The sequence below is a fragment of the Gracilinanus agilis genome, chromosome 2 (genome assembly GCF_016433145.1).
Source record: "Gracilinanus agilis isolate LMUSP501 chromosome 2, AgileGrace, whole genome shotgun sequence".
Taxonomy (NCBI): Eukaryota; Metazoa; Chordata; class Mammalia; order Didelphimorphia; family Didelphidae; genus Gracilinanus; species Gracilinanus agilis.
In genome coordinates this window covers 279,201,453-279,228,144 of record NC_058131.1, presented here as the reverse complement: position 1 = coordinate 279,228,144, position 26,692 = coordinate 279,201,453, and the positions used below count along the sequence as shown (strand labels likewise).

At 35.4% G+C, this 26,692-nt stretch overlaps 1 protein-coding gene across 3 annotated transcripts in view; it reads right to left on the bottom strand.

The window, feature by feature from the left end:
- TTF1 (transcription termination factor 1) overlaps positions 1-26,692 on the bottom strand; it is a 37,095-nt gene that overhangs the window by 4,445 nt on the left and 5,958 nt on the right. Inside the window, exons 2-10 of one of the 3 annotated variants that reach the window (XM_044663958.1) lie at positions 22,529-25,408; positions 21,495-21,712; positions 20,693-20,878; positions 19,008-19,086; positions 16,718-16,848; positions 14,772-15,009; positions 13,795-13,884; positions 6,381-6,446; positions 3,347-3,432 (exon numbers count right to left, since the gene is read on the bottom strand). In XM_044663958.1, coding sequence (XP_044519893.1) covers positions 3,347-3,432; positions 6,381-6,446; positions 13,795-13,884; positions 14,772-15,009; positions 16,718-16,848; positions 19,008-19,086; positions 20,693-20,878; positions 21,495-21,712; positions 22,529-25,401 — 3,967 coding nt within the window. In that variant the 5' untranslated portion in view covers positions 25,402-25,408. Of the gene's footprint in view, positions 1-3,346; positions 3,433-6,380; positions 6,447-13,794; positions 13,885-14,771; positions 15,010-16,717; positions 16,849-19,007; positions 19,087-20,692; positions 20,879-21,494; positions 21,713-22,528; positions 25,409-26,692 lie in introns of those variants that run through there. The other 2 variants (XM_044663960.1, XR_006505460.1) reach the window with 2 other exon arrangements.

The following is a 26,692-nucleotide window of genomic DNA, read 5'->3' as shown; positions in this document are numbered from 1 at the left end:
AGACATAGCAGTGGTATTGTTGCCAAAGGGTAAGCATAGTTCTCTGGTCCTTTGAGCCTAGTTCCATTTTGCTCTTCAGAATGCTTTTTATCAGTTCACAGTTCCACCAACAGTGTATTAATGCCCCAATTTTATATGGAAAGGCGAACTGACTACTTTCTTGCTCCAAAAAGGCTGAATTAGGGACATTTCTTAGAGAGGCAAAGTTTATAAAGTCAAATTTCTAATCAGCCTAAGAAAGCACTAACTGGACTTGTACAACAATATGACAAGCTGTCTGATTCATGAAGCAGTGGATGACCTTGTCATAGGAGGTATTCAGAGACTGGATTCCTGCTGTCAGGAATGCTATGTGAAAGGATGTTTCCATTCAGTGGTTATTAGATTAAATGATACTTATGGGACACCTTTGAATTCTAAAAGCCAATGTTCTTTTATGCCTTTTGATACTTAACTAATATATTAGGAGTTCTCCTAGGGTGAAGATGTCTACTTCTTTTTCTTTCTTTTTTAAGTCTTACTTTCTGGGAGCAGCTGGGTGGCTCAGTGGATTGAGAGCCAGGCCTAGAGATGGGAGGTCCTAGGTTCAAATCTGGCCTCAGACACTTTCTAACTGTATGATCCTGGGCAAGTCACTTAACCCCTATTGCCTAGTCCTTACCTCTCTTCTGCCTTAGAACCAATACCCAAAATTAATTCTAAGATGGAAGGCAAGGGTTTAAAAAGAAAAAGTCTTACTTTCCGTTTTAGAATTAATACTGTGTATTTGTTCCAAGCCAGAAGGAGTGGTAAGGGTTAGGCAATGGGGGTTTAAGTGACTTGCTAGGGTCACACAGCTAGGAAGTATCTGAGGTCAAATTTGAACCCAAGTCTTGCCTGGCTCTGTAGACTTGGCTATCAAACTACTGAGTCACCTTAGTTGTCCCCTTTCTGATTATTTCTTTATGTAAGTAGTTTGTCAATGGGAATTTTAATTTTCTTGTCCTATTGTTATTTTTCATATTGTTACTTTAGTTTTTTTATAGTTTATTCTTATTTTCAGCACTAAATTCTTTTCCATCCTCTATTCCCTCCTCCACCCACTGAGAAGGCAAGAAATTGACACCCATTATACATACGAAATCATGCAAAACATTTCCCCTTATCAACCATGTTGCCAAAAAAAGAAAGAGAAAGAAAGAAAGAAAAAAAATGCTTCAATCTTCATTCAAGAGTTCATCAATTCTCTCTCTAGAGGTAGACAGCATTTTCCCTTAGTCCACTGAAATTTTACCATATTGATCAGAGTAGCTAAGTGTTTCATAGCTGACTACTGTTACAATATTGCTGTTATGGTGTGCAATATTCTGCTCACTTCACTTTGTATCAATTCATACAAATCTTCCTCAGATTTTTCTGAAACTAACCTGGTATTTCTAGTTTAAAGGTTATGCGTAGTTTTATAGCCTTTAGATATAGTTTCAATTTGTTCTCCAGAATGATTGGGCCAGTTCACAATTCTACCAGAAGTGCATTAGTCTTCCTATCTTTCCACATCCCCTCCATCATATATCATTTTCCTTTTCAGTCATAATAGCCATCTGATAAGTGTGAGGTTTACCTCAGAGTTGTTTAATTTGTATTTCTCTATTTAAATGGAAATCATTTGCCAAATATTAATAGAAATCAGTATCCTATGAATCTGAATATTAGTCTTCTAGATGAATATTTAATTCCAGTTAAAACTGAGTTATGCTAAATAAACAGATAGTAGGACCAGAGTGACATAATTAAAACCACTGTTAAAGTATAACTGAGGTTTTGAGTACAATTCAAAGTTAAAAACATAAGAAATTTCATCTAACCTATTTGTCTTAAATTGTTCACATACAACCTTTGATTTATCCTTTTGCAGCTGCAGAATGACAAGCTTGTTTGGTAGTATTTTATTGGCTTTTTTGTCTACACTTAACCAATTTAACCATCTTATCTTTTTCCCTTAATAAAAATACAAAAAGCTCTCAGGGTTCAGGCCAGCTGGGTATTAAAAGTCTTTTTGGGTGATTTCTCATTTGCCAGTAGGTTTCCTCTTCCAACAAGGGTATTTTTGTACTGGTAAAAAAAAGCCCATTTGTGTCTTTACTTTTCCTGTTCTCTCTTAAGATGGTCACTGTACCAGCTACTTCCTGAGTGAACACAGTAGTACAAGGCATGTAGCAGAAGCCTAAAGAGATTGTAGCATAGGGCAACACAAAACACACATTGTTTCTCTTTAACTATGGGTTTACTTGCCCACTTTCACTTTTTAGAAACAGGAAACTGCCAGCAAAAGCGAGGTGCTTTACATCCTTTCCTAGCTAAGATCAGTCACAATTTATACTAGTTCTTTGGCAGTGGGTGGGGACATCAATACAGGAAACTGCAATCCCCCACCCCCTACAAAAGTCTGCTTTAATAAGGTAGTTGTTTAGAGCTGATTTCAGAATTTGTAACCTTATCTGGCAAAATATTTATAATATCAATTTATTTTTTAAACCCTTACCTAAAAACTTATCTAAAAACTGATACTAAGTATAGGTTCCTAGGCAAAAGAGAAAAGTAAGGGCTAGGCAATTGGGGTTAATTTATTTAGGTCTGTGTTGGTGAACCTATGGCACACAAAGAGGGGGCTGTTCCCTTCCTTCTCTCCACTCTGCCTGAGGACATTTCTCACATCCCCTGCCCCTCTACCCAGCAGTCCATTGGTAGTGCTTCCTCCTTTCCCAGTCTGGGGTAAGGTAAGGGGCTCACATGCAGTGTGAGGGTGTAGTTAGTGCACTTGGTCTCAAAAGGTTCACAAAGCCAGAAAGTGTCTAAGGTCCCATTTGAACGCAGGACCTCCTGTCTCCAGCTCATCCACTGAGCCACCTAGCTGCCCACTCTAAGGATAGATTTTAAATTGCTTTGTTAGAAACCCTACAATGCAGTGTCACCTGAACCAGTGGTTCTCAAATCTTTTTTGAGCAAGAGGACTTCTTTTTACTGTCAAAATATTTCATCAGACCTTCTCCCCATGACAATATTTGCATTATTACTATTTGTTGAGAAAAAGTATGACAAAAAACTGTAAACTCAGTAATATTTTAAGAAGGATTTGTTTTTCCTATTAGCATAAATGAGTGATAGATTATACAAAACTGTCAACACAAAACCCCTTATTTATGTTGCATGCTTTCTAGTGGTCAAATGGGGAACAAAATGGTAAAATTGGATGGAATTTGTAACCAGGGTCCATAGCTCACAAGTTGAGAATCACTGATTTAAGCCATATGTCACCAGTAACAAAGGGAAACAAGGGAAATAATATTGCCAAATTAAGACTACTGACCTGGGAATGTCTTCTTCTGCCAAAGAGGGACACAGGTAGCTTTTAGTTTATAAAATTTAGATTGAACATAGGATGGAGGAACATCTCTTAAAAAAAAAAAAAGAATGTTTAGATTCAGCATTTGACTCACAAATTCAATATTGTGAAAAAAATTATGTTATTGGCATATTACTAGTAATATCATTACAATGTTTACAGATAGATTTTAAAAGAAGATAAAAAAAAACCTACTGTTCATCTGCTTACAAATAAAAGCAGTAAGGGCAGCTAGGTGGCTCAGTGGAGAGAGCCAGGCCTGGAGATAGGAGGTCCTGGGTTCAAATCTGGCCTCATACTTCCTTGCTGTGTGACCCTGGCCTAGTTACTTAACCATAATTGCCCAGCCTGTAACCCTCTTCTGCCTTGGAACTCTTACACAGCATTGATTCTAAGATGGAAGGTAAGGGTTTAAAAAAAAAAAAAAAAAAAAAAAAGGAAACAAAAAAATCCCACACAAAAAAAAGCACTAAATAAAGTACATCTGATTTAAAGAAAATTTAGACTCATTGGGAGACAGAATTTCTTTTTTTTTTCCTCCACGAAGCTAAAGCTAGAATAGGAGATTTATTGCTTAATTTAAAGATAAGGAAATGGGTCCAAAGTAAACATTATTTGTCCCTGGGGAAGTCCCTTTACTTTATGGATTTCAATTTCCTTTTTTATAGAATGACAAGAGTTGAACTAAATGACTTTTATGGCTCCTTCTAGCTCAGAGTCTAAGACTTGCCCAAGGTCACACAGCTAGGGAAGTGTCAGAATCAGGAATAACACAATAGCAATACTTATAATAGTCTTTACAATACGGAGCAAAGTGCAGGTTGTAATTTTGGAAGGACCATATCTACATTTTAAAACATTTTTCAAGGTTTTCAGTTAATTCAACAGTTTTCTCAGTTGTAATCAATCACAAACAACATTAATCACCTACTTTGTTTCAGAAACTGTTCTGGGAGCTAGGGATACAAAGAGAAAAATTAAAAAGTCCTTGCTTCCAAGGAGCTTTAATCTACAGAGAATGATATATGTCTATAAATAAGTATATACACAAGATGTATGCAAAATAAATGGAAGGTAAATTATTTCAGGTGGAGAGTAGGGTAGGGAGGTTCTGTGTGTGAAAAATCAACTACTGTGATCTTAAGTGTTCATTGGAAGAAGTGAGGCTTTCCAGAATGATGCAGTGATAGGCTCTCCACACTCTGCCTCATCTGGAATATTGTGTTCAATTTAGATGCCACATCTTAAGAAGTAAACTGAAACCCAGAGTGTCTGGGAGGGTAACTAGGGGGGGAGGGTGGGGGTGGATGAAGGATCTTGTTTCCATATTAAGTCAACAAGCATTTATTAAAGCACTGACTACATGACAGCATTGTGGTAAATGCCAGGAATACAAATACAAGCAGAAAGGCAGTTCCTGCCTTTGAAGAACTTTCAAGAATTCTAATGGGGAAAGATAAGATATCATTTAACCTCTCTGCCTCAGTTTTTTCCAACTATAAAACGAGGACAGTAGAAGCATCCACCTCCCAGGGTTGTCGTGAAGATCAAATGAAATAATAAAGAGTTAAGTACAGTGTTTGGCACATATATGCAAGCACTTACTAAAAGCTTGTTTTCTACTTTCCACCAAGCTGTAGTACAGCAAGGATGGGTACGGCACTAATGACATCCACTTGGTACTCTAATCTCCTTTGCCTATAAGAGCACTACCTGAGGCACCTGGTTTTTCTTGTCCAGTTTGTTTCTGTGTGTTTTATTTTATATCATATATATATATTTTTATATCATTTAGCAAATATTTACTGATTATCATGTGACTGCACTCTGCTAAGAACTGGAGGGGACCTAAAAGAATTTTAGAAATATAGACAACTTGTAATTTAATTGGGGAGACAAGTCTAACAAGAGAGGGGAGTCCATGCTTGAGTATCAAATGAGTAATAAGGAAGCTTCATAGATTAGCATGGATTGATAAATGTTCAACGACTGACTCTGAAAGCCCACCGGATACTCTCTTAAATTTAATTTGGCCAATTTGTTTTCTTTGAGTTTACATGTTTGTTCCAAGGATCAATGGGGTCAGGAGAGGGGTGCAAGAGAAAGTAGATCCTTCATTTTGAGGGGGGGAGGAAAGTAAAACAAAAACAACAACAACAAAACCCATAATACAGTAAGATCCACAGAAGGAAAGAGGTTATAGGTGTGACAAGTTTGGCTTGGTCTCTGTTAAGTTCAAACATTCAAAAAAGAAAAGCAAAAAATACAGACAACCAAATATAGTCTATATTATCATATAGACAACCAAAACTAAAACTCATTCATTTCTTCCGTTTTTTAAAACATATTTTTAAATTTAGAATATTTTTCCATGGTTACATGATTCATATTCTTTCCCCCTTCCCCCTCCCTGTAGCTGACTTGCAATTCCACTGGGTTTTACTTTTTTTTTTTTTAAAGAACTTTTCCCTCTGTCTTAGAATTGAAACTGAGTATCAGTTCTAAGGCAGAAAAACTGCAAGAGCTACAATTGGTATTAAGTAACTTGCTCAGGGTCATATAGCTAAGTGTCTGAGGACAAATTTGAACCCAGAATCTCCCATTTTCAGGCCTGCTTTTATCCACTGAGACATCTAACTGTCATTGGTTAGGTTTTTTTTTAAACCCTTACCTTCCGTCTTGAAGTCAATACTTTGTATTGGCTCCAAGGCAGAAGAGTGGTAAGGGTAGGCAATGGGGGTCAAGTGACTTGCCCTGGGTCACACAGCTAGGAAGTATCTGAGATCAGATTTGAACCTAGGACTTTGGTTAGGTTTCATAGTACATTAAAATCCCTTTTCAAATGAGGTGAATTTATGATACTTCTCTAAAAATTTTCAGTGAGTATTAGTTTCATATTATCCCTAAAAATTTATAAACCATCCCTTATTTAGACTAAGAAATTTATATCATGTGACTATTACTTCTGATTAGCCTAAAAGCAAACAAATATTCTTACCCAATTGCACCAGCAAGATGTTCCCAATTAATTTCATTAGCTTCTTGTACATTTGTTTGATATAGCCTGAGAGGAAATCAAAGTTATAAATTAATCAAATCTGTTGTATGTCAAGTCACTTACTGACCAAACAATAGATCCAGAAAAAAGAATAAAGCAGGTCTACTAATGGTTTAAAAAAATAAGTGGAATGGACTAGATAAACAAGAGTTAGAAGCAAAGAAACATAGTAGCTTACTCTCTGAGTAATCCAAGAACACAAACTCTTGGGGGAAAGAATCCCTATTTATTTAATAATAACTTCTGAGAAAACTAGAAAACAATCTCTCTACTAATTTAGACCAGGGATTCTTAAATGAGGATCCATGAACCTAAAAAGAAAATTTTTTTTGATAACTATTTCAAAACAATCAGTTTCTATTGTAATCCTATGTATTTTGTTTTATACATTTAAAAATTTTATTCTGAAAAGGTCTAGGCTTCCCCAAACTGCTGAAGGAGTAAAAAATAAAAATCACAAAAAAATATAAAGTACAAAAAGTTAAGAACTTATGGTTAAGAACACTCATGGAAAGTATTAAAATAAACTCCAAATGGTTAAGAGATTGAAATCTAAGAATTCATGTTATTTAAAAAATTAGAGATGAAAGGTATTTTTCATAATTGTGGTTAGAAAAAAATCCATAACCAGACAAGGATAAGACTACAAAGAAAAAAAAAATAAAACGGCCAATTAAAATTTTTTTAAAAAAATTAAAAAGCTTTTCCACAAACAAAATCAATGTAGCTTGAATAAGAGAAGCCATGGATTGGACCAAAAAAAAAACACAAAAAAAAAACCAAAACCCCAAAACATTGCATCCAATACCTCTGAAAAAAAATCTTTAACATTCAAATTCTTTAGTGAACTGACACAAATATATAAAGCCTAAGTAAGAACCACTCCCCATAGATAAGTGGTCAAAGGACATGAACAATTTAAAAAATAAGACTTGCAGGGACAGGTAGGTGGCTCCATAGGTAGACAGTCAGGTCTAGAGACATGAGGTCCTGGGTTCAAATTTGACCTCAGATGCTTTCTAGCTGTGGAGTCCGGACAAGTCACTTAACCCCCATTGCCTAGTCCCAAGTGCTTTTCTGCCTTGGAACTAAGACAGAAGGTAAGGATTAAAAAAAAAAAAAAAATTCTAGGCAGAAGTGCACTAGCAAATATTTAATAATTGGTTCTCCAAAATCCCATCCAAAACACTTTTAACTTTAATCCACATTAACATTTTTTCCATCACTTTTTATGTCTAAACAATGAACAAAACAACAAATCAAGCCACAATAAGGGTTGCTGATTTCAAAGGTATAAATTATTACACTGAAAATTTTAAAATTGGCTCTAGGGGCAGCTGGGTAGCTCAGGGGATTGAGAGTCAGGCCTAGAGACAGGAGGTCCTAGGTTCAAATCCGGCCTTAAGACACTTCCCAGCTGGGTGACCCTGGGCAAGTCACTTGACCCCCATTGCCCACCCTTACCACTTCCACCAAGGAGCCAAAACACAGAAGTTAAGGTCTCCCAAAAATAAATAAATAAACAAATAAGCAAGCAAATAAATAAATAAATAAATTGGCTCTAGCTGGTCTGAACTGGCCCCAGCATATCCATGATTATAGAACTCTAAAAGAAGAAGAGAAAACCACAGACAGGACTGGGAAGGAAATTCTCAAAGAAAAGATGAGATGTAATAGCGGAAGGACAGGCAGGATTTGAAGAGGAGGAGGGTGCCAGATACAGCGAGCTACACAAGCATAGCTATGGCATCAAGGGCGAAGCTATGCTTAGGAAGCAGTGAGTAAATCCAGCCCCATTTTCTTTTTTCTTTTTTAATTATTTATTTAGAATGTTTTCCCATGGTTATATGATTCATGCTCTTTCCCTACCCTCGTCTCTCCCCCTTCCTGGAGCTAACAAGCAATTCCATTGGTTATGCATGTATCATTGTTCAAAACCTACTTACATATTATTCATATTTGCAATAGGGTGACCATTTAATGCCCAAACCCCGATCATATCCCCATTGAACCATGTGATCGATATGTTTTTCCTCTGTGTTTCTACTTCTACAGTTCTTTCTATGGATGTGGGATAGTGGTCTTTCTCATAAGTCCCTCAGCATTGCTCTGGATCATTGCATTGCTGCTAGTAGAGGAGTCTGTTATGTTTGATTGTACCACAGTGTATCAGTGTCTGTGAACAATGTCCTCCTGGTTCTGCTCAATTCACTCTGCAACAGTTCATGGAGGTCTTTACAGTTCATATGGAATTCCTCCAGCTCATTCTATCACCATCAGACACCACAATCTGTTCAGCCATTCCCCAATCGAGGGATAACCCCTCATTTTCCAATTTTTTGCCAACACAAAAAGTGCGGCTATCAATATTTTTGTACAATCATTTTTTGTTATTATCCCTTTGGGGTACAAACTGTTAAGATTAAAAATGATAAAGACTGGGGGCAGCTGGGTAGCTCAGTGGATTGAGAGCCTAGAGGTCCTAGGTTCAAATCTGACCTCAGACACTTCCCAGCTGTGTGACCCTGGGCAAGTCATTTGACCCCCATTGCCCCCCCCCAAAATGATAAAGACTGATATAATAAGAGAAATTAGTAGTTTAATTAAAGCCATGGCCATGTTGGTAAAATATATATATGACCGCGCTTATCTTTTAAATTTACCGCCGGAGTCCATCCTGTCCCTCTGGTATGCCAGCCAGCCACTCTGCAAAACTCAGAAAGAGGCTTTCTCTAGGCCCTCCTCCGAATTTAAATTTCCCCATATGTGGGGACGCTGGACGTCCCCACGCATTAAACCGGAAACCAGAAACCCATAGGGATCACGGGAAATGTAGTCTCAAAGTCCCCAAGTGTCCATAGGGAGTCTGCTAGACACTTCCAAATAGCACTTCCCTGAATTCAAAACAAACAAAACCCAGCAGTGGTATGGTTGGGTCAAAGGGCAGGCATTCTTTTAAAGACCTTTGAGCAAAATTCCAAATTGCCCTCCAGAATAGTTGGACCAATCACAACTCCACCAGCAATGCATTAATGTCCCAATTTTGCCACATCCTCTCTAATGTATTATTTTCCTTTGCTGCCATGTTGGCCAATCTGCTAGGTGTGAGGTGTACCCCAGAGTTGTTTTAATTTGTATTTCTCTAGTCAGGAGGGATTTAGAACACTTTTTTATGTGATCACTGATAGTTTTTAGTTCATCTGAAAACTGCCTATTCATATCCCTTGACCATTTGCCAATAGGGGATTAGCTTGATTTTTTCCAAATCTGACTTTGTTCCTTATATATTTGGGAAATTAAACCTTTGTCAGAGTTTTATTATAAAATTTTTTCCCCCAGTTTGTTGCTTGCTTTCTAATTTTGGTTGCACTGGTTTTGTTTGTAAAACCTCTATTTTAATTTAATATAATCAAAATCATTCATTTTATATTTTGTAATGTTCTCTATCTCTTGCTTGGTCTTCAATTCCTTCCTTTCCTATATATCTGACAGGTATACTATTCTATGTTCACCTAATTTATGATTTCATTCTTTATATTTAAGTCATTTACTCATTTTGAATTTAACTTGGTATAGGGTGTGAGATGTAGCTCTAACCCTAATTTTTCCCATAATATATTTCCATTTCCCCAGCAGTTTTTGTCAAATGGTGAGTTCTTGTCCCAAAAGCTGGGGTCTTTGGGTTTATCGAACACTAGCTTGCTGAGGTAATTTACTCCTATTCTATTCTACTGATCTACCTGCTGAGAGCCCTTCAGAGAAATAGAGTCTTTTGTCAGGGTCCCAGAAAGATCAATAAAGATAGCAAAGCCCTGAGCCGATTCAGGCCACGGGATGGATGGTTTACCCAATTGGACCCCTCTGTGTGACTCCCTTCTGATCAACACTTTTTATTATTGAAAAGTATTATGATCTAGATTTTTAGGATAGCTTCAAGTCCTATAGAAAGCCCCTAAGTACTCTATAGTAAACCAGCATTTAATGAGTTAATAGTTCTTTCCCTCAGCAGAAAATAGCAGAAGCTGCTTTTATCTTTTTCTCTCTGTTTCAAATGTCTCAAGGACAAGTCATGGCAGGTCCAAACAAATTCCACTTTCACTTTAGTACCTTCCCACACCGAGCTGTACCCCACAATCTCAGAGGCTCATTCTTTAACATACCTTTTGAAGTATGGGAAGGCTTTTAATAAAATAAAACTTAGATAAAGTAAGACCTTGGTAACCTTGAGCTCTGTCTGGACTAAGTGTAATCTACATGAGAAAAAATTTGTGTGTCACATGCCAACTGCTATGTAATTCTTATAACCTTGAGTTTCTATATAGCTTTGATTTCAAATATACTTTATAGGAAAAAACCTGCTCTTGAAAAAAATAAAATAAAATAAAGCACAAGCTCGGGGGCTGTTGGAATAGTCATGAGCTAACATGTTAGACTGACGGTTCCCTGTTTCTGTTTCATTCTTATCGCCAACGCCATCAGAACCATTCAGATTCCTGTTAATGCAGAGCTGGCTTTCTGCATCTACCCTTCTGTCTCATAGCCAGTACCATATTGTTTTGATGATCACCACTTTATAGTACAGTTTAAGATCTGGTACTGCTAGGCCACCATCCTTCACTTTTTTTTTCATTATTTCCCTTAATATTCTTGATCTTTTGTTCTTCCAGATAAACTTCGTTATAATTTGTTCTAATTCTATAAAAAGGTTTCTTGGTAGTTTTTTTAGGTATGGCACTGAATAAGTAAATTAATTTGGGTAGTATTGTCATTTAATGTCCTTGTCCTACACATGAGCAATTAATATTTTTCCAATTGTTTAGATCTAGTTTTAATTGTGTGAAGTGTTTTGTAGTTGTGTTCATATAATTTCTGTGTTTATCTTGGCAAATAGATTCCCAAATATTTTATATTGTCTAGAGTGATTTTAAATGGAGCTTCTCTTTCTAACTCTTGTTGCTGAGTTTTGTTGGAAATATTTAAAAATGGTGATGATTTGTATGAATTTATTTTGTACCCTGCAACTCTGATTGTTTCCACTAGCTTTTTAATTGATTTTATAGGATTCTTTAAGTATATCATCATATCATCTGCAAAGAGTGATAGCTTGGTTTCCTTATTGCCTACTCTAATTTCTCCAATTTCTTTTTCTTCTTTAATTGCTATCGCTACTGTTTCTAGTACAATATTAAACAATAGTGATGGTAATGGGCATTCTTGCTTCACTCCTGATCTTATTGGGAAGGCTTCTAACTTATCCCCATTGCAGATGATACTTGCTGATAGTTTTTTTTTTAAACCCTTATCTTCCATCTTAGAATCAATACTGTGTATTGGTTTAAAGGCAGAAGAGTGGTAAGGGCTAGGCAATGGGGGTCAAGTGACTTGCCCAGGGTCACATAGCTAGGAAGTGTCTGAGGCAAGATTTGAACCCAGGACCTTCCATTTCTGGGCCTAACTCTCAATCCACTGAACCACCTAGCTGCCCCCTTCCTGATAGTTTTAAATAAATATTGCTTATTATTTTGAAGAAAGACCCAGCTATTCCTATACTTTCTAGTTTTCTCAATATGAATGAGTGTTGTATTTTGTCAAAGGCTTTTTTTGCATCTATTGAGATAATCATGTGATTTCTGTTGGTTTGGTTATTGGTACAGTTAATTATGTGGATGGTTTTTCTATTATTAAACCATCCTTGCATTCCTGGTATAAATCTTACCTGCTAATAGTGAATAATCCTTGTGATAACTTGCTGTAGTTTTCTTGCTAGTATTTTATTTCAGATTTTTGCATCTATGTTCATTAAGGAGATTGGTCTATAGTTTTCTTTCGGTTTTTGGTCTGCCTGGCTTTGGGATCAACAGCCCCATTTTCTTCCTAAGTTCTTTTTCCACATCACCAACTGTTGACTGGATATTTTGAACTGACAGTACCGTGGGTATATCAAATTTACCTCATTCCTCTTTTGAACTTTCCTATTTAACTGTTCATTCTCTTTTACCTCACATATCTACTAATTGCTATATCTTTTCAATTCTACCCCCACATCTCTCAAATTCAACTTTTCTCCACCATGAAGACAATCACCAAAGTTATTTTATCATTTCTCACCTGGACTAGAGCCAAGAGCCTCCTAATTGGTCCCCCTGCCTAAAGGATTCCCTCTCACTAATTCATCACTATTGTCAAAGTTACTTTCATAAAACACAAGTGTAATACTGGAATAATATTAAGATTATTCCAATAGTAACCATGCTACTCTCTTATTTAACAATTAGCTCTAATACCTTTAGAGTCAATAGAAATGCCTTTGTTTGGCATATTAACTCTTTTATACAAACCTTACTAGCTTTAATAAACATTATTGCCCTTCTGGCTTTAATTTTTTTTTTAACTCTACCTTCTGTCTTAGAATTGATTTTAAGCCAAAATAGCTATAAAGGCTAAGTAATTGGGGTTAAGTGACTTGCCCAAGATCACACAGCTAAGAAGTTTCTGAGGTCAGATTTGAACCCAGGTCCTCCTGTCTCCAGGCCTGGCATTCTTTCCAGTGGGCCACCTAGATCCTCTCAAGCTGACTTTTGTGCTGTTCTTCAGACAGGTCCCTTTATCTCCTATTTCTGGCCTTTGCACAGGCTGTCTTCTATGTGCAGACTGCACTACCTCCTTACCTCTATCTCTTAGCATCTCTAGTTTCCTTCAAAGTTCAGCTCAAGTTATCACCTTATTTATGAGGTCTTTTCTGATTCCTTCCAGCTGTTACTTCCTTCCCTGTCAAAAATACCTTGTATGTATTTATCCATGTATAAGTTGTCTACCTTGATAGAATTTAAGTTCCTTGTGGGCAGGAATTCTTTCACTGTTGTTTTTGCATCTTTAGAATTTTGTTTGGCATATAGTAAGATACTTAAGAAATACCTGCTGAAGCAATGCAATGACCCAGGACAATTCTGAGGGATTTATGGAAAAGGACGCTACCCACATTCAGAGGAAGAACTACAGGAGTGGAAATACAGAAGAAAAGCAACTGCTTGAACAGATGGGTTGAGATGGACATGATTGGGGATGCAGACTCGAAACTACCACACCAATGCAACTATCAACAATTTGGAAATAAGTCTTGATCAATGACACATGTTAAAACCAGTGGAAATCCGCATTGGCCATGGGGGGGTGGGGGGGGAAGGTCAGGGAGTGAAGGGGAAAGTAAGAGCATGAATCATGTAATCATGTTAACTTTTCTAAAAAATAAATATTATTAAATGTTAAAAAAAAAGAAATACCTGCTAATTTTCTGTCCTTATGAAAAGTTTTGAAGATTAGATATTATCTTTGAACACATTTTAAATTTTTGTACCTTTCAATAAGATTGATTTTGGCACGTAGAGCATTTGTCCCACGGTACACAACCTTCCCATTGGTCATCCGCTTGGTTAGAATTTCGGGCCTATGTTAAAGGTGACAAACAAACAATTTTATCATTTCAGAGAAAAGCTTCCATTGGAAATAGATATGTTTTAGAAATTTTAGGTCCTTAAATTACTCTTATCTAGTATGTTATCTGAACTCTATCATTTATTAGGTTCTATTTCGTAGAAATAAATCCACTTATTTTTATCAAGGATCAGAAAAATCTACATAATGTGTACTCAATATTTTTATATCACAAAATAACAGTTTATCTACTTAACTGATAGTCATTGTCATTGCTATTGGCAATGTATCCAACCCATTTTGGACCTGATGTATATATGTGTATTCTTTATGTCTAAGGCTAATAGCAAACAGGGAAAATTAAAACTATAAATTGGTCACATGATTTCCTAATAAGGTCATTGTTATGTTCTGCTTCTCTTCCCCCCCAAATCCAAATAAAACATCATCTTCAGAACGGAAGGGTCATTATAGATACAAGCTACCAACTAGGAAGCGATAACATAAATATTCTCAGATAATGAAGTTCTTTCTTAACAACTCATCATCATTTCCCCCCTTAAATACTTCTACTATTTTACTATCCAATTTCTCCTTAATCAATAGATTTTACCAAAAAGATTTTTACTTCCCTATATATTTTAGATTTCTTTAAATTTATTATCTGTACCTGGGATCTCATTTCCTACATATAGTCTTTCATCTAAAAAAATTATTTTAAGCCCCTTGAACTTGTATTTTGTATCTCTATTCAATAGTCCTGCTAAATTGCTTTTTTTTTTTTCCCACTTGGGTTTTTTTATTCTTTGTCACAAGCAAGAGTTTATTAGGGTAGGAGAGAAGGTGAGATTTATTTGGAAACAAAGATGATGAAATATGAGAAAAAGTTTTAAAACTTACCACTTACTTTTACACTGCATCCAATTTCTTGTTTCTACTTTGGCTTCTACTTCTACCCAGGATATGCCTTTGTAGAGTTGTTTCCGCAAAACTGATAAAGATTCTGGGGAACTGTCTTCTTGGAGCCGAGAGTCTATGTCTTCTACTTCCTTTGGTGACAACTTCTTTAGAATCACTTCTTCAACAGCTTTAATCAGTCTTCGAGTTTCTGCTTTACTCCAAGGACCATGATTTATCTCTATGGACATATGAAAGGAAAAGAGGCAATGTGAGTCAGTGGACAGAGAGCTAGATCCAGAATCTATTTAAGTGAAGTCTTGTCTCCAACATATCATCTCCATCATCTTCAGACTCTAGACATTTTTCACTGGCTATCTCCTGCCTGGAATACTTTCTCTTCTCATCTCATCTCTACCTCCTGGCTCTCTTCAAGTCCTAGGTAAATTCCCACTTCTATAGGAAGCCTCTTCTGATCTTTAATGCTAGTACCTTTCCTTTATAGATAATCTCCAATTTATCCTTTATATGTTTTCTTTGTGTATAGTTGTTTTCAGGATGTTTCCTCAGAAGCTGTCTTTTGCCTTTCTTCTATCCCCAGAGTTTAACACAGTGCCTGGCACAACACAACACAACAGGGGCTTAATTAATAAATGCTCCTTGACCAACATAATAGATTCATGACCCTGAAGAAGTCACCTGATCTTTCAGTGTACCAAGCAATTCTTTAAAATGCTAAGCTAAAATAGAGTTGCTGATCTACAGTGGGAGAGGGAGTTTTCTCACTATAGTGAAGTTTCCTAAAGCAATGAAATCGTAGCTCAGAACAAGTCTTACAGAGAACACTGATGTACTTATCCATAAACATAACACTATAAATGCTCCATTGATGGTCCTGCACAAATGACAGAATTAACAATCATGGTCCACTCTTTGTCTAAGAAGCTAACAAAAATACATCAATCCTCCACAAATCAATTTCCCTCTCAGGGATCTAAGTTGCAAAGATGATGATGACCTGTATTGGTAGAAGGAGTTTCCGAACCTAAGAGTTCTCTATACAAACAAAACCACAGATCTACTCCCTATCCCTAAGGAGTTACAGGATAAAAGTATATTAAACTAAAAACTGAAGATAATCATGGGAAATACAGTTACAGCATGGAAGATTTTAAAGCCAGAAATTTACTTTCTTTTCAGTTAATGATTTCTTCCTAATTCTGCATGAGCAATACCAATGTCCATCCATGTTAATAACATAAAATCAAGCTATGTTTATTAATATTCTTATTTTGGAGGGAAAAATTGCCTGACAGTTTCTCAATCCTACTTATGAACATACAATGTGGAGACCTTCTAAACTGAAGACAATAAAAAAAGATAAGAGACACTCCCTTATCAGGGAAATCCTCTGATGTAAAGAAGATTTAAAAAATCACTTTTATTTGAACCTGCTCATTATCTAGATAAGTTCCCAACAACATAAATGAAAGTCCAAATACTAGATTACAAAAATACAATGACCCTGAATACTTTTCCCTACTATTCTCAAGATCAAAACAATCGCTTACATTTTATTCCTAAAATTTTAAGTTTTTGCAATCCCTACTGCTAGGTTTCAAAATTTGAGCTATTCAATAAATTTCAATAAAAAGATATATACACACACTCACCCACTCGTAAGCATCACTCCCACCACTATTTTTTAGTAACTTAAAAGAGGGGAAAAAAGGGCAAAAAAAAAAAGTCTAAACTGATTTATAGGATACATTTTAATAGATAATAATATTTCTCCTCAGGTTTACACCAAGAAATGAAATAAATCAATATTCAAAAAATGCATGTGAAAACCAATACAGTAAATGAAACAATTTTATAGCAGCTAGATTTCTGAAATGTGAACTCATTACTTTTATTTATTTTTAAAGCAAACAGTACATGCCACTTACTATTGTTAATCTGAGAGAATTTCAGTGCAACAGAGAGGCTACTGCGGGACACCATCTCACCAATCTTTTTCCAATCATTTCCATGTATGGATTGGTACTTCTTTAACTTCTGAGTATCTTTTTTACTATATCTGAGGAAGAATTATATTAGCATAGGCTGGTTACAAATCTAAATCAATGGACTTTAAAATATTTTCTTACCATTACAAAATGGAAAGTAATATAAAAATAATGCAAAGTAAAATAAATTTGGGTTCTAATTACAATTCTCTCAGTGACTAGCTCCAAGTAATCTTAGATGGGATGTTTGGGGCCTTTATGTTATTTAATAAATATAAATTAAAGAGTTTGGATTAGATAAACTGTCAGAGTACTATGTTTAGAGTTAGGAAGACTTTTCTTCCTGAGTTCAAATCTAGCCTTAGATATTTCCTAGCTGTGTGACCTTGGGGCAAGTCATTTGACTTTGTTTGCATCAGTTTCCTCATCTGTAAAATGAACCAGAGAAGGCAATGGCCAACTACTCAAGTATCTTTGTTAATAAAATGCCAAATGGGGCCATAGTCAGACATGACTGAAAAATGACTGAACAAAATTCCTTCAAAAACTAAGATCCTACAATTTCAGTTCAAGTTAAAATTACTTAAGTCAATGAGTCAAGAGTTTGCAATTTCATCTTTGAAGGAACTTCTTCCACCAACTCAGATTTACAATTTTAGTTACTTGGGCTAAGAAAAGTTGAGACTTGCCTACTCACGGTCACACATTTGAGTGTAAAACTCCCTACCCCCTTTTATGATTATAATAGTATTAGCTTTTATGATTATTTTAATAACATAATTATTAATCTTGAGCTAATAGTCAAATAATATAGTTTGTTTTATAAGAATTATAAATATTAGCTAAGAAAAATACAGTTTAGGGTGGTATCAAATCTTGTTTACAGACTTTTGACTCTAAGCCCATAACCCAAGTTTCCACTTAGCCCACCACACTCCTCTCTGTGTATGACAGGATAGTTGGACAGAAGGTGGAGGTCTGCTCTTGAGTATATGACAAGATGGTTAGATGAGAGGAGGAAGGCTGCTTTTGTTTGTATGACAAGTCAAACAGGAGGTAGAGGGTGGCTCTTGAGTGCACATATCAGCAGTCACCTAACTGCCGACTCCTAATATTACACCATAATTGTCAGCAGAAACACCAAGATCCTGACTGATTATTGTATTGCAGAGGCCTTGGAAAGGTCAGCTACAATAACACACATAAGTTACTATCCATAGTGATCTTTTTTACACTTTCTAGCTTAATCAGCATTTGTGTCATTAATTAAGAACTGCCCACGTGAAAGATTTTGCACCCATTCTCTTTTAATTTTGATTGTATTTTCTGTCACAATGTCATTAGATTTCTTGGCATAAAAAAGGTTATCTCTTAGGTCTTTGGTCTTAATTCTCACCAGAGTCTGGCTTTATTGTGAGACTGGCCACCTCTCAATAAATCTGTCATTCAGCTTGGAGACTGTATTGGTGTGATAAATTTTCATCACACACATGAGTATTAAAGTTGGGACTTGAGCCAGGTCTTCCTGTACTCCAGATACTACAAAATTCTGCCTCTCAAAATTTAACTAAGAAAAATATTCTCAATTTAATTACAATTATTTCCCAACAACACAAACAATACCCTAAACTGGGAGGCCTTTTATAGCTTCATAGGATGTAGAAGCCCAAATAACCTTTGAGATCACCTAGTCAAACTCATTTTACAGATTAAGAAACTCAGGGCCAGAGATGGATTTAGCCTTCTGACCTCAAATCTAGTGCTCTTTCTACTATTATCAATGAGATTATGAGATGCAAATTAGATTTTTCACTATTAGAAGTTTGGGGCAACTTAATAAATTATTTCATTCCAAAACTAATCCTTAATTTTTTTAGTCATAAATAAATCATCTGGAGAAATATATTTATTTGTTCAAAAGTTAGAATTATCAAATATCATTCTTTGTGTTAATCATAATTATCACCTTTAATTGAGGACATGGGCAAAGAGTATTTCATTCACAACATTAAAATCCTGAGTATATTAGATCCCAGTATTTGGAAAGTGAAAAAGTATCTAATATTATATCTCCACATTCCAATAGATTACTATATACTATTTTATATTCTTATATATATTTTTATACTTTCATATACAAATACTTGTGGAAATATAGGGTTTTTTAAAAAAGCATTATTATAGAGGCTGTGAACACTTTTGAATCAAGCTGCTAAGATATTTTTCTTACCTGCCTTTATAATTGTTGATATCAAACATTTTTTTTGCTCTATAATATACTAATTTCCATGGCCGGGGAATACCTTCACCTAAAACCAAAGAGTCATTTAGAGAAGATCAAAAGGTATTTTCAGGAAGTAAGAAGAATAACCAAGCAACAACTATAAAAACATCTTAAGCCCTTGCTTTTCAACAGAGATCTATGTATGTCTAGCAGGCAAGAAATGACTATATACACATTCTGAGAAGATAATTCTTCTTTCTTAGAGAATGTTTCACAAATTAATTTTCAAAGGTTGTGAAACTCTCTGCAAGGTTCATTTTGGGTTAATGTTTCTGCTTTTATTATCTCTCCTTCCAGAGATAAGACATCTACATTATATCTATTTCCCCTAGCAAGCAGTAATGTCTTACATAGAATAGTTATTTAATAAATGTTTAATTTTTGGGTAACCTGAACAGTACAAATTCACTTTTTTCATTTCTTTTATACTAAAAATTCTGAAATTATCCTGCTTGAATTGAAGACAGATTTTCTTTTATAGGATATATTCATTCCAATACTGTTCCAGAGAAGGCTTCTACAACTTGGTATGGGTGCCAAGGATATTAAAGAATTTACAAATGAGAATCAAGAATGAAAATGTGGGGAAAAGTATTCATCTTTGCAATATGAAAGAGTCAAAAACTAATCATCGTCAATAATGTGAAAATAAAAGAGAAGGACTATTTAGAAGTCAAATATTTGATACTTAATGAGCATCTAAAAAAATTTCCACACTGTAAAGGATTTAGAAAAAAATGGCAAGACTTAACTTCTAACTTTAAAGGGGCTTACAATTTAGAGAACAGATTAAAGAGGGGGAAAAGTTATCAAATGTATAATTTGCCTAGTCAATTCACAATCATACATTTCTTAGTATCATCCATATATTCATCAGTTCAGCTAAACTGACAGCTACAGATCTGTAAAAGAGATATGTGCAGAAGGTGCTCCCATGAGGCCATTTGACTCCCTTTGCCTTGAATCTATCTAAACTCATTAAGCAATTTGCTAATGTCAATTTGATTTCCCAAGCAGATTTTCTTATTGAGGAAATTTCTTATTTCTATCACGTAGACCCCAAATTTCTGGACTATTTGCCAATTTTATTTCTCAGGATAAATACATGAAAACTGTAGAATTTTAAAAATTGGAAGAGGGGATGACTTAGAGAAATATGGGTTTTACCACAATGCTAAGGGATAGATTTTAAGTTACTAACAATAGAAGCCATCTGGCCTGCCCTGACTGGGACCTTAATGATCACCCTGTTGTGCAAACAGAAAGGCCACAGGTACTATTCATACAATCTATTTCATTTGATCAATGTGAAAGAGTCACTAAGGCAATGTTTACCTTTGAGCAACATGACAAAACTTGGTTTCTGAACCTGCAAAGCCAGAGGCCAGATCTTAGAACCACAGTGACACCAAGGTAAATCTCAATGAGTTACTGTGTTAGAAACATATGTGTATATTTATATACACTTCTAAGTATATACTATATAAAATTTTGTCATGGCAATGACTATGAGAGCTGGAGCTGTAAGGATGTTGATATGCCAAGAAATCCTCTAAAGTAAATACTGGCAAAAATATAGTTTAAAAAAAAAATGCAGGCAGTCCATCAAGAAATCAGCATACTCCACTTACCAATGTGGCATCTAAATTGGTGCTTTCTTTTTAAGTCTGTGATAACAGATTTCTCCTCTGGATACCTGTCTGTATGCAGCAATTTATCTGCAGTCTCAATTCCAGTCAATGATAAAAAATCTTCCACATTTTTCCGTAACTGTTCGTTTTCCTTTGCAGAAAACTTGCCAAATCTAATAGGGATATCTAGAAATTCAAAATGTAAACACCTTTTATTAAAACCAAAATTATCTGACCTCAGACATTTCCTAGGTGTATGAATCTTAACTCTAACTAACTATTCTTTACTGCTCTTCTGCCTTAGAACCAATACTTAGTATCTATTCTAAGATGGAAGGTTAACGGGTTAAAAAAAAACCCCAACATTGCTTTATAGTCTTCTAACCAACTTTCTTTGAGCAACTGAATTCCTTACCACTGCCTTTCTCTGCTTCCCTAATGGTTTCTCAAACACATATACCTAGCAAGATAAACAGCATTAAGATGGTTAAAGGGGAAATAAATTTATGCTAAACCATGTAATATAGGCTTTGCCTTAAAAATGAGATAAGCTCTAGATATGCCAATCATATCAGAACTCTTTACTATATGTAAGACAGTGCTATATATAAAATGGTGTGCATGACAAAAATAAAAATGTAAGACAAGGTGAAACATTTTATGCGTTTTTAATCTTTCTATTTTCTGTTATATAACTAGCAAATCCAGTTTTGCTTATTTTTAGAGCCAAGTCCATCATATTTTCTTAGTATATTTTCCCTTAGCAATGATTCTGATTTTGTTACAAAACAAATAAACTTACCTTGTTCTTTAAATCGTTGAAACCGTTTTAAGTCATCCCTGTACATTCGCTTTATTGTGGCGGCTGCCCTTTCCTTCACATTAGGAATAAACTCTTGGAGTTTCTTCACAGCAGTCTCCAAGTCAACATCCAGATCTATCAAATCCTCAGACATATTTTCCAAATCTGAATTGTCATCCGCTTCTGAGTGCCTTCTTTCCTCATTTGTAGATAGTAATCTATGAAACAGAAAGGGTACATATCAGCATTAACACCATCTGTATAAGTATCTTTAAATTATTTGCTTAAAATTTAGGTCCCTCACATCAGGTAGATCAATGCTGATTTAAAATGAACTTTTCCATTCTATTAACAAATATTTATCATAGATAGTAACCATTAAAGGTGTACTTTAAAGAGATACAATTCTCTACTTGTTTGGAAGGAAAAGAGCCATTTATGTCTAAGTAGGCACATAGTAGTATGAACACACAAACATAGGCACCTACAATAAGTAGGAGAGATTGTCCCAGAGGAGCTTTGTGCCCAGGTAATTCTAGGATTAGAAGATGTTTCTCAATCCATCTAATAAATACTTGTTTAAAGCTGTAATAAATGTACCTGGTGGGGAAGGAATCTTGGGTGATTATTTTTCTAAGTGAACTCCTCTTTATAATCATTTGAAATCATCAGAACTTTGTAAACATAGTAGCTGAATGAAACTTAGAAGAAAATTGTCAAGTTCAAGGGAACCAGAGGCAAATGATCAAAAGTAAAAGAATTTTTTTAAAGTTCCATTTTCTACCAAGGAGCCAATCTAATTACACACAGTTGGCAATAATCATGTGTAAAAATTTTATCTTATAGTTTTGTCTATTTGACAAAAAAACTAAACTTTATTGAACTCCTAGCATCCCAAACATTATTTATATTGTCTCCTCATACATACAATGAAAAAAGGGAATAATTTGGTACTTTAATGGATTCCATTAAGTTCTGAAGTGTGGCAGAACTCATCTCAAAATGTTATTAAAAGCTTAAGATCCCAATATTACCTCTCCTCAGTTTCTACACTTGTTTTTTCTGAGTGGGGCTCTTTCTTCTTCTTTCTCTGAATGTCTTTCAGTCTTTTATTAAGAGTGTTGCCACTCTCTAAATGGACTGTTTTCCTCTGGCTAGAAGGTGAACCTATGGAACTTGTACCAGGAACTGAAAAGTCACCCACAAGTTCCTGATCCTTTGTAGCCGAAGTTTTTCTCTTTCTTCTCTTTTTCCTTCCAGGTTCCACATTGCTTTCATCGAGAGTGCTATCACCCTCTAAAATGTCAGTGTTGTTAATATCACTACTTATCTTCACAAGGTCAGAAGGCCCATCCAAAGAATTTGGACCGGGTACTGAAAAGTCATCAGTAAGGACCTGCTCATTTTTGGCTAAAGGCTTTTGCTTTTTTTTCTTTTTCCTGACAGATTCTCCACTGCTTTTATTAAGGCTGGTATCACTTTCCGCAGTCTCAGTGTTAACTCTTTTAGCCATTTTCATATGGTCAGAGGGCCTAGCCATAGAGGTCATGCCAGGAACTGAAGAGTCATCAGCAAGTTCCTGTTCATTTTTAGTTGAAGACTTTGGCTTCTTTTTCTTTTTCCGGACAGATTCCCCATTGCTTTCAATAAGGGTCTTCTCATTCTCTAGTGGCTCAGTGTTATTAATCTTACTATGAGCTTTTGTATGGTCAGAAGGCCTACTCACAGAATTTGGATCAGGTACTGAAAAGTCACCAGTAGGTTCTTGCTCACTTTTATCTTTAGTCTTTTGTTTCTTTTTCTTTTTCCTGACAGATGATTCCTCATTATTTTTACTACCACCCTCCATAGTATCCGTGTTAACATTATCACCTGTTCTTATTTGGTCTTGGTCAGAAGGCCTATCCATTGAGTTTGTACAAGGAACTAAAAAATCAACAGCAGGAGCCTGATCATTTTTAGAAGTCTTTTGTTTCTTTTTCTTTTTTCTGGCAAATATCTCATTGTTTTCAATAAAGGTACTATCACTCTCCAGCATCTCAGTATCATTAATCTTATCGCACATTTTCATATGGTCAGAAAGTCTATCTACAGAGCTCTGACCAGGTATCGAAAAGTCACTAGCAAATGCCTTATCATTTTCTGGGGAAGTTTTCTGCTTCTTCTTTTTTTTCCTGAAGGATTCTCCATTATTTTCATTAAAGGTACTACCATCCTTTGAAGTTTCAATGCTAACACAAGTTTTTTTCATTTGGTTATTAGATGACACATCTATAGATCCAGCCACTGAAAAATCAGTAACTGCCTCCTTACTTTTATTTGAAATCTTTCTCTTTCTCTTCTTTTCCCTAACAGATTCCACAAAAGCACTATCATCCTCCTGAGTCTCAATGCTACAATTAGCTGAATCAACCACTTTCAATTGTTCAGAAGGCATATTCACAGAACTCATCTCAGGCACTGAAAAATCATTAGCAACTGCTTGTTCATTTTTAGATGAAGTTTTTTGCTTCTTTTTCTTTTTTCTTACAGATTCCACATTGCTTTCACTAAGGGTGTTATCACCCTCTGTGGTCTTGACATCATTAACACTATTACTTATTTTCATTTGCTCAGATGGAATATCCATAGAGTTTACATCAGGCCCTGAAAAATCATCCACAGGCAACCTATTTTCATTTGACATCTTTCTTTTTTTTCCCTTTTTCCTGATAGATTCCGCATTACCTTCACCAAAAATGCTAACACCTTCTAAGGTTTCAGTGCTATTAATTACACCAAATACTTTCACTTGGTCAGAAGGCATATCCACAGAGCTTTTCTCAGACACTAAAAAATTGCCAGCAAGTGCTCGATCATTTTTAGATGAAGTACTTTGCTTCTTTTTCTTTTTTCTGACTGATTCCACAAAGTTTTCACTAAGAGTGCTATTACCCTCCTGAATCTTTGCATTAACACTATTACCTGTTTTCATCTGGTCAGATGATATATTTATAGAGTTCACATTGGGAATTGAAAAATCATGAACAGATAGCTGATCATTCTCATGTGAGGTTGTTTCCTTTTTCTTCTTTTTCCTGACAGATTTCACTCTCTCTTCCTGAAGGGTCCTATCATCCTCTAATGCATTAACTTCATTGACCACCTGTGACCCATTGGTGTGCATGGTCACAAGGTTTTCATCAGGCACGGAAAATCCCTCAGATTTCATATGGTTTTTATTAGATGAACTTTTCCTTCTGTCCTTGGACTTTGACAATTTCATTTTATCAGTAGATACCAACAGTTCCCTAATCTCACCATCTCTTTCTAAACTAAGGAGGGATTCTTGTTCTTGGGTACAGGAGCTCTCATGAGAGCCTTTCTGTGAATCACTGAATTTTCTTTTCCTATCAACGACTTTATGGAGTTTGTCCTTAACTTTATGATCTGGATCTTCTAACGCATTTTTATCAGCTTCAGAAATTGAATGCAGTTCTTTTTCACTTGATTTTGGTAGCTCTTTCCCTTTTTTCCTATCTATATAAACAATATCAACATCTTTTCTAAACTTCTCTCTTTCCATACTCTCAATATTTTCTTTATCTACAAGGACACATATTACTCCCATTTCCTCCTGTATATCACAAGTTACTGGATTTTTCTTTTTCCTTTTTTTCACTGTAGCAATATCCTTTAGTATTTCGTTATCATTGTTGATTTCTGATCTGATAAAAGTAGAACTGGGGACCTGGGGATCTGTGTGACCTGTAGTCCTCTGAGAATGGTCATCAAACAATAGGAGAGAGTCACTGAGTTCTTTCTTGTTAAGTTCTTTATTCCTCTCCTCAGTTGAAGAGCTTTCTCTTTGTTTTTTCTTCACAAAATCTGGAGTATTCATTTGAAATCTGCAAGATTCTCCATCCATTTTGTGCCTGCAATGAAACATTTTTATGAAATAAGCTAGCATAGATGAAAAGATTTTATTTTTACAAAGCATGTTCTTTTATTATGACATGAAGAAATGTCCACAATAAAATGAGATTTCATCAGTGACATGACTCCAGATTAATACACTGTCTGAAGCCATTGTCACAAAACATCCTTGCAAATGGAATTCTAATATAAGATAGTCCATAGCTCCACTAAGTATCCCATTAATTCATATTCTTTCCCATAGAATCAAAGGTTGGAGGGATTATATTGTGATCATATTCAACAATGGTCCATATGATACCCAATTCTATAACAAAACAAAGGACTTTACCGTAAGGATTTAATTTACCTTGGAGTGGTTTTCAATACTTTAAAGTTTAAATATTGATATTCTCCATATAAAATGAGAAAAGATCTCTTACTCTCTAGTTGATTCCTCCTAATCTTTTGAGAATAAAGGCCTAATGGTATTATTGCATTTTATTTTCCAACAGCATAACATATATTCTGAGGAGGAACTAATTTGTCACAGACACTACAAATACTTACACTAAAGTTCTGCTGGGGTACCTCTTGAGGATATAGAAGGGATCCTAGGTTTGACAGTGGAGCACAGTCTAGCAGAATGAGATTGAAAAGGCTTTAAGAGCCAATGACAGACTGTACATCTGCTGTCCATGAAGTTTAGGAAAGATCATCAGGTGGCTGAAGAGTGACTATTACTTTTTGGTCACAGCAGTTCAAGAAAAACTACTATTTCAAGTACCAAGGGGCTAAAAGCTGCAACAGGGAAGGGAGTCTCCCAAGTGGAAAAAAAAAAGGCATAAGATCATGAATTCAGAGCTGGAAGAGAGATTATTTTATAGAACACAACTGCCTCATTTTAGAGATGTCTAAAGAGGTTAAATAATTTGGCTGGGGTCACAGAGCTAATAATGTGTCAGAGAGGATTTGAACCTAAGTCTTTTTGACTCAAAGTCCAGCCCTCTATCCACTAAACTACAATATTTCTGACTACTGAGGGTTTTTTTTTTGTCATTTTTTTCCTCTAGCAAAGAGCAGACTGTCTTGTGTATTCTGAGTCCTTAATAAATATTTGCTAATTGATGATAATGATAATCAATAATTAATTATAAAATGAATAATAACAGTGGCAATAGCAGCTTGTATTTTCACTGTTCAAATGCTAAAAAGGCAAAGAAAATATTCAAGTATTTCTGAGGAGGGACTTCTCATATTCACAGTTCCCTAATGTTATAAGGAAGAGAGGGTTATAACAAGAA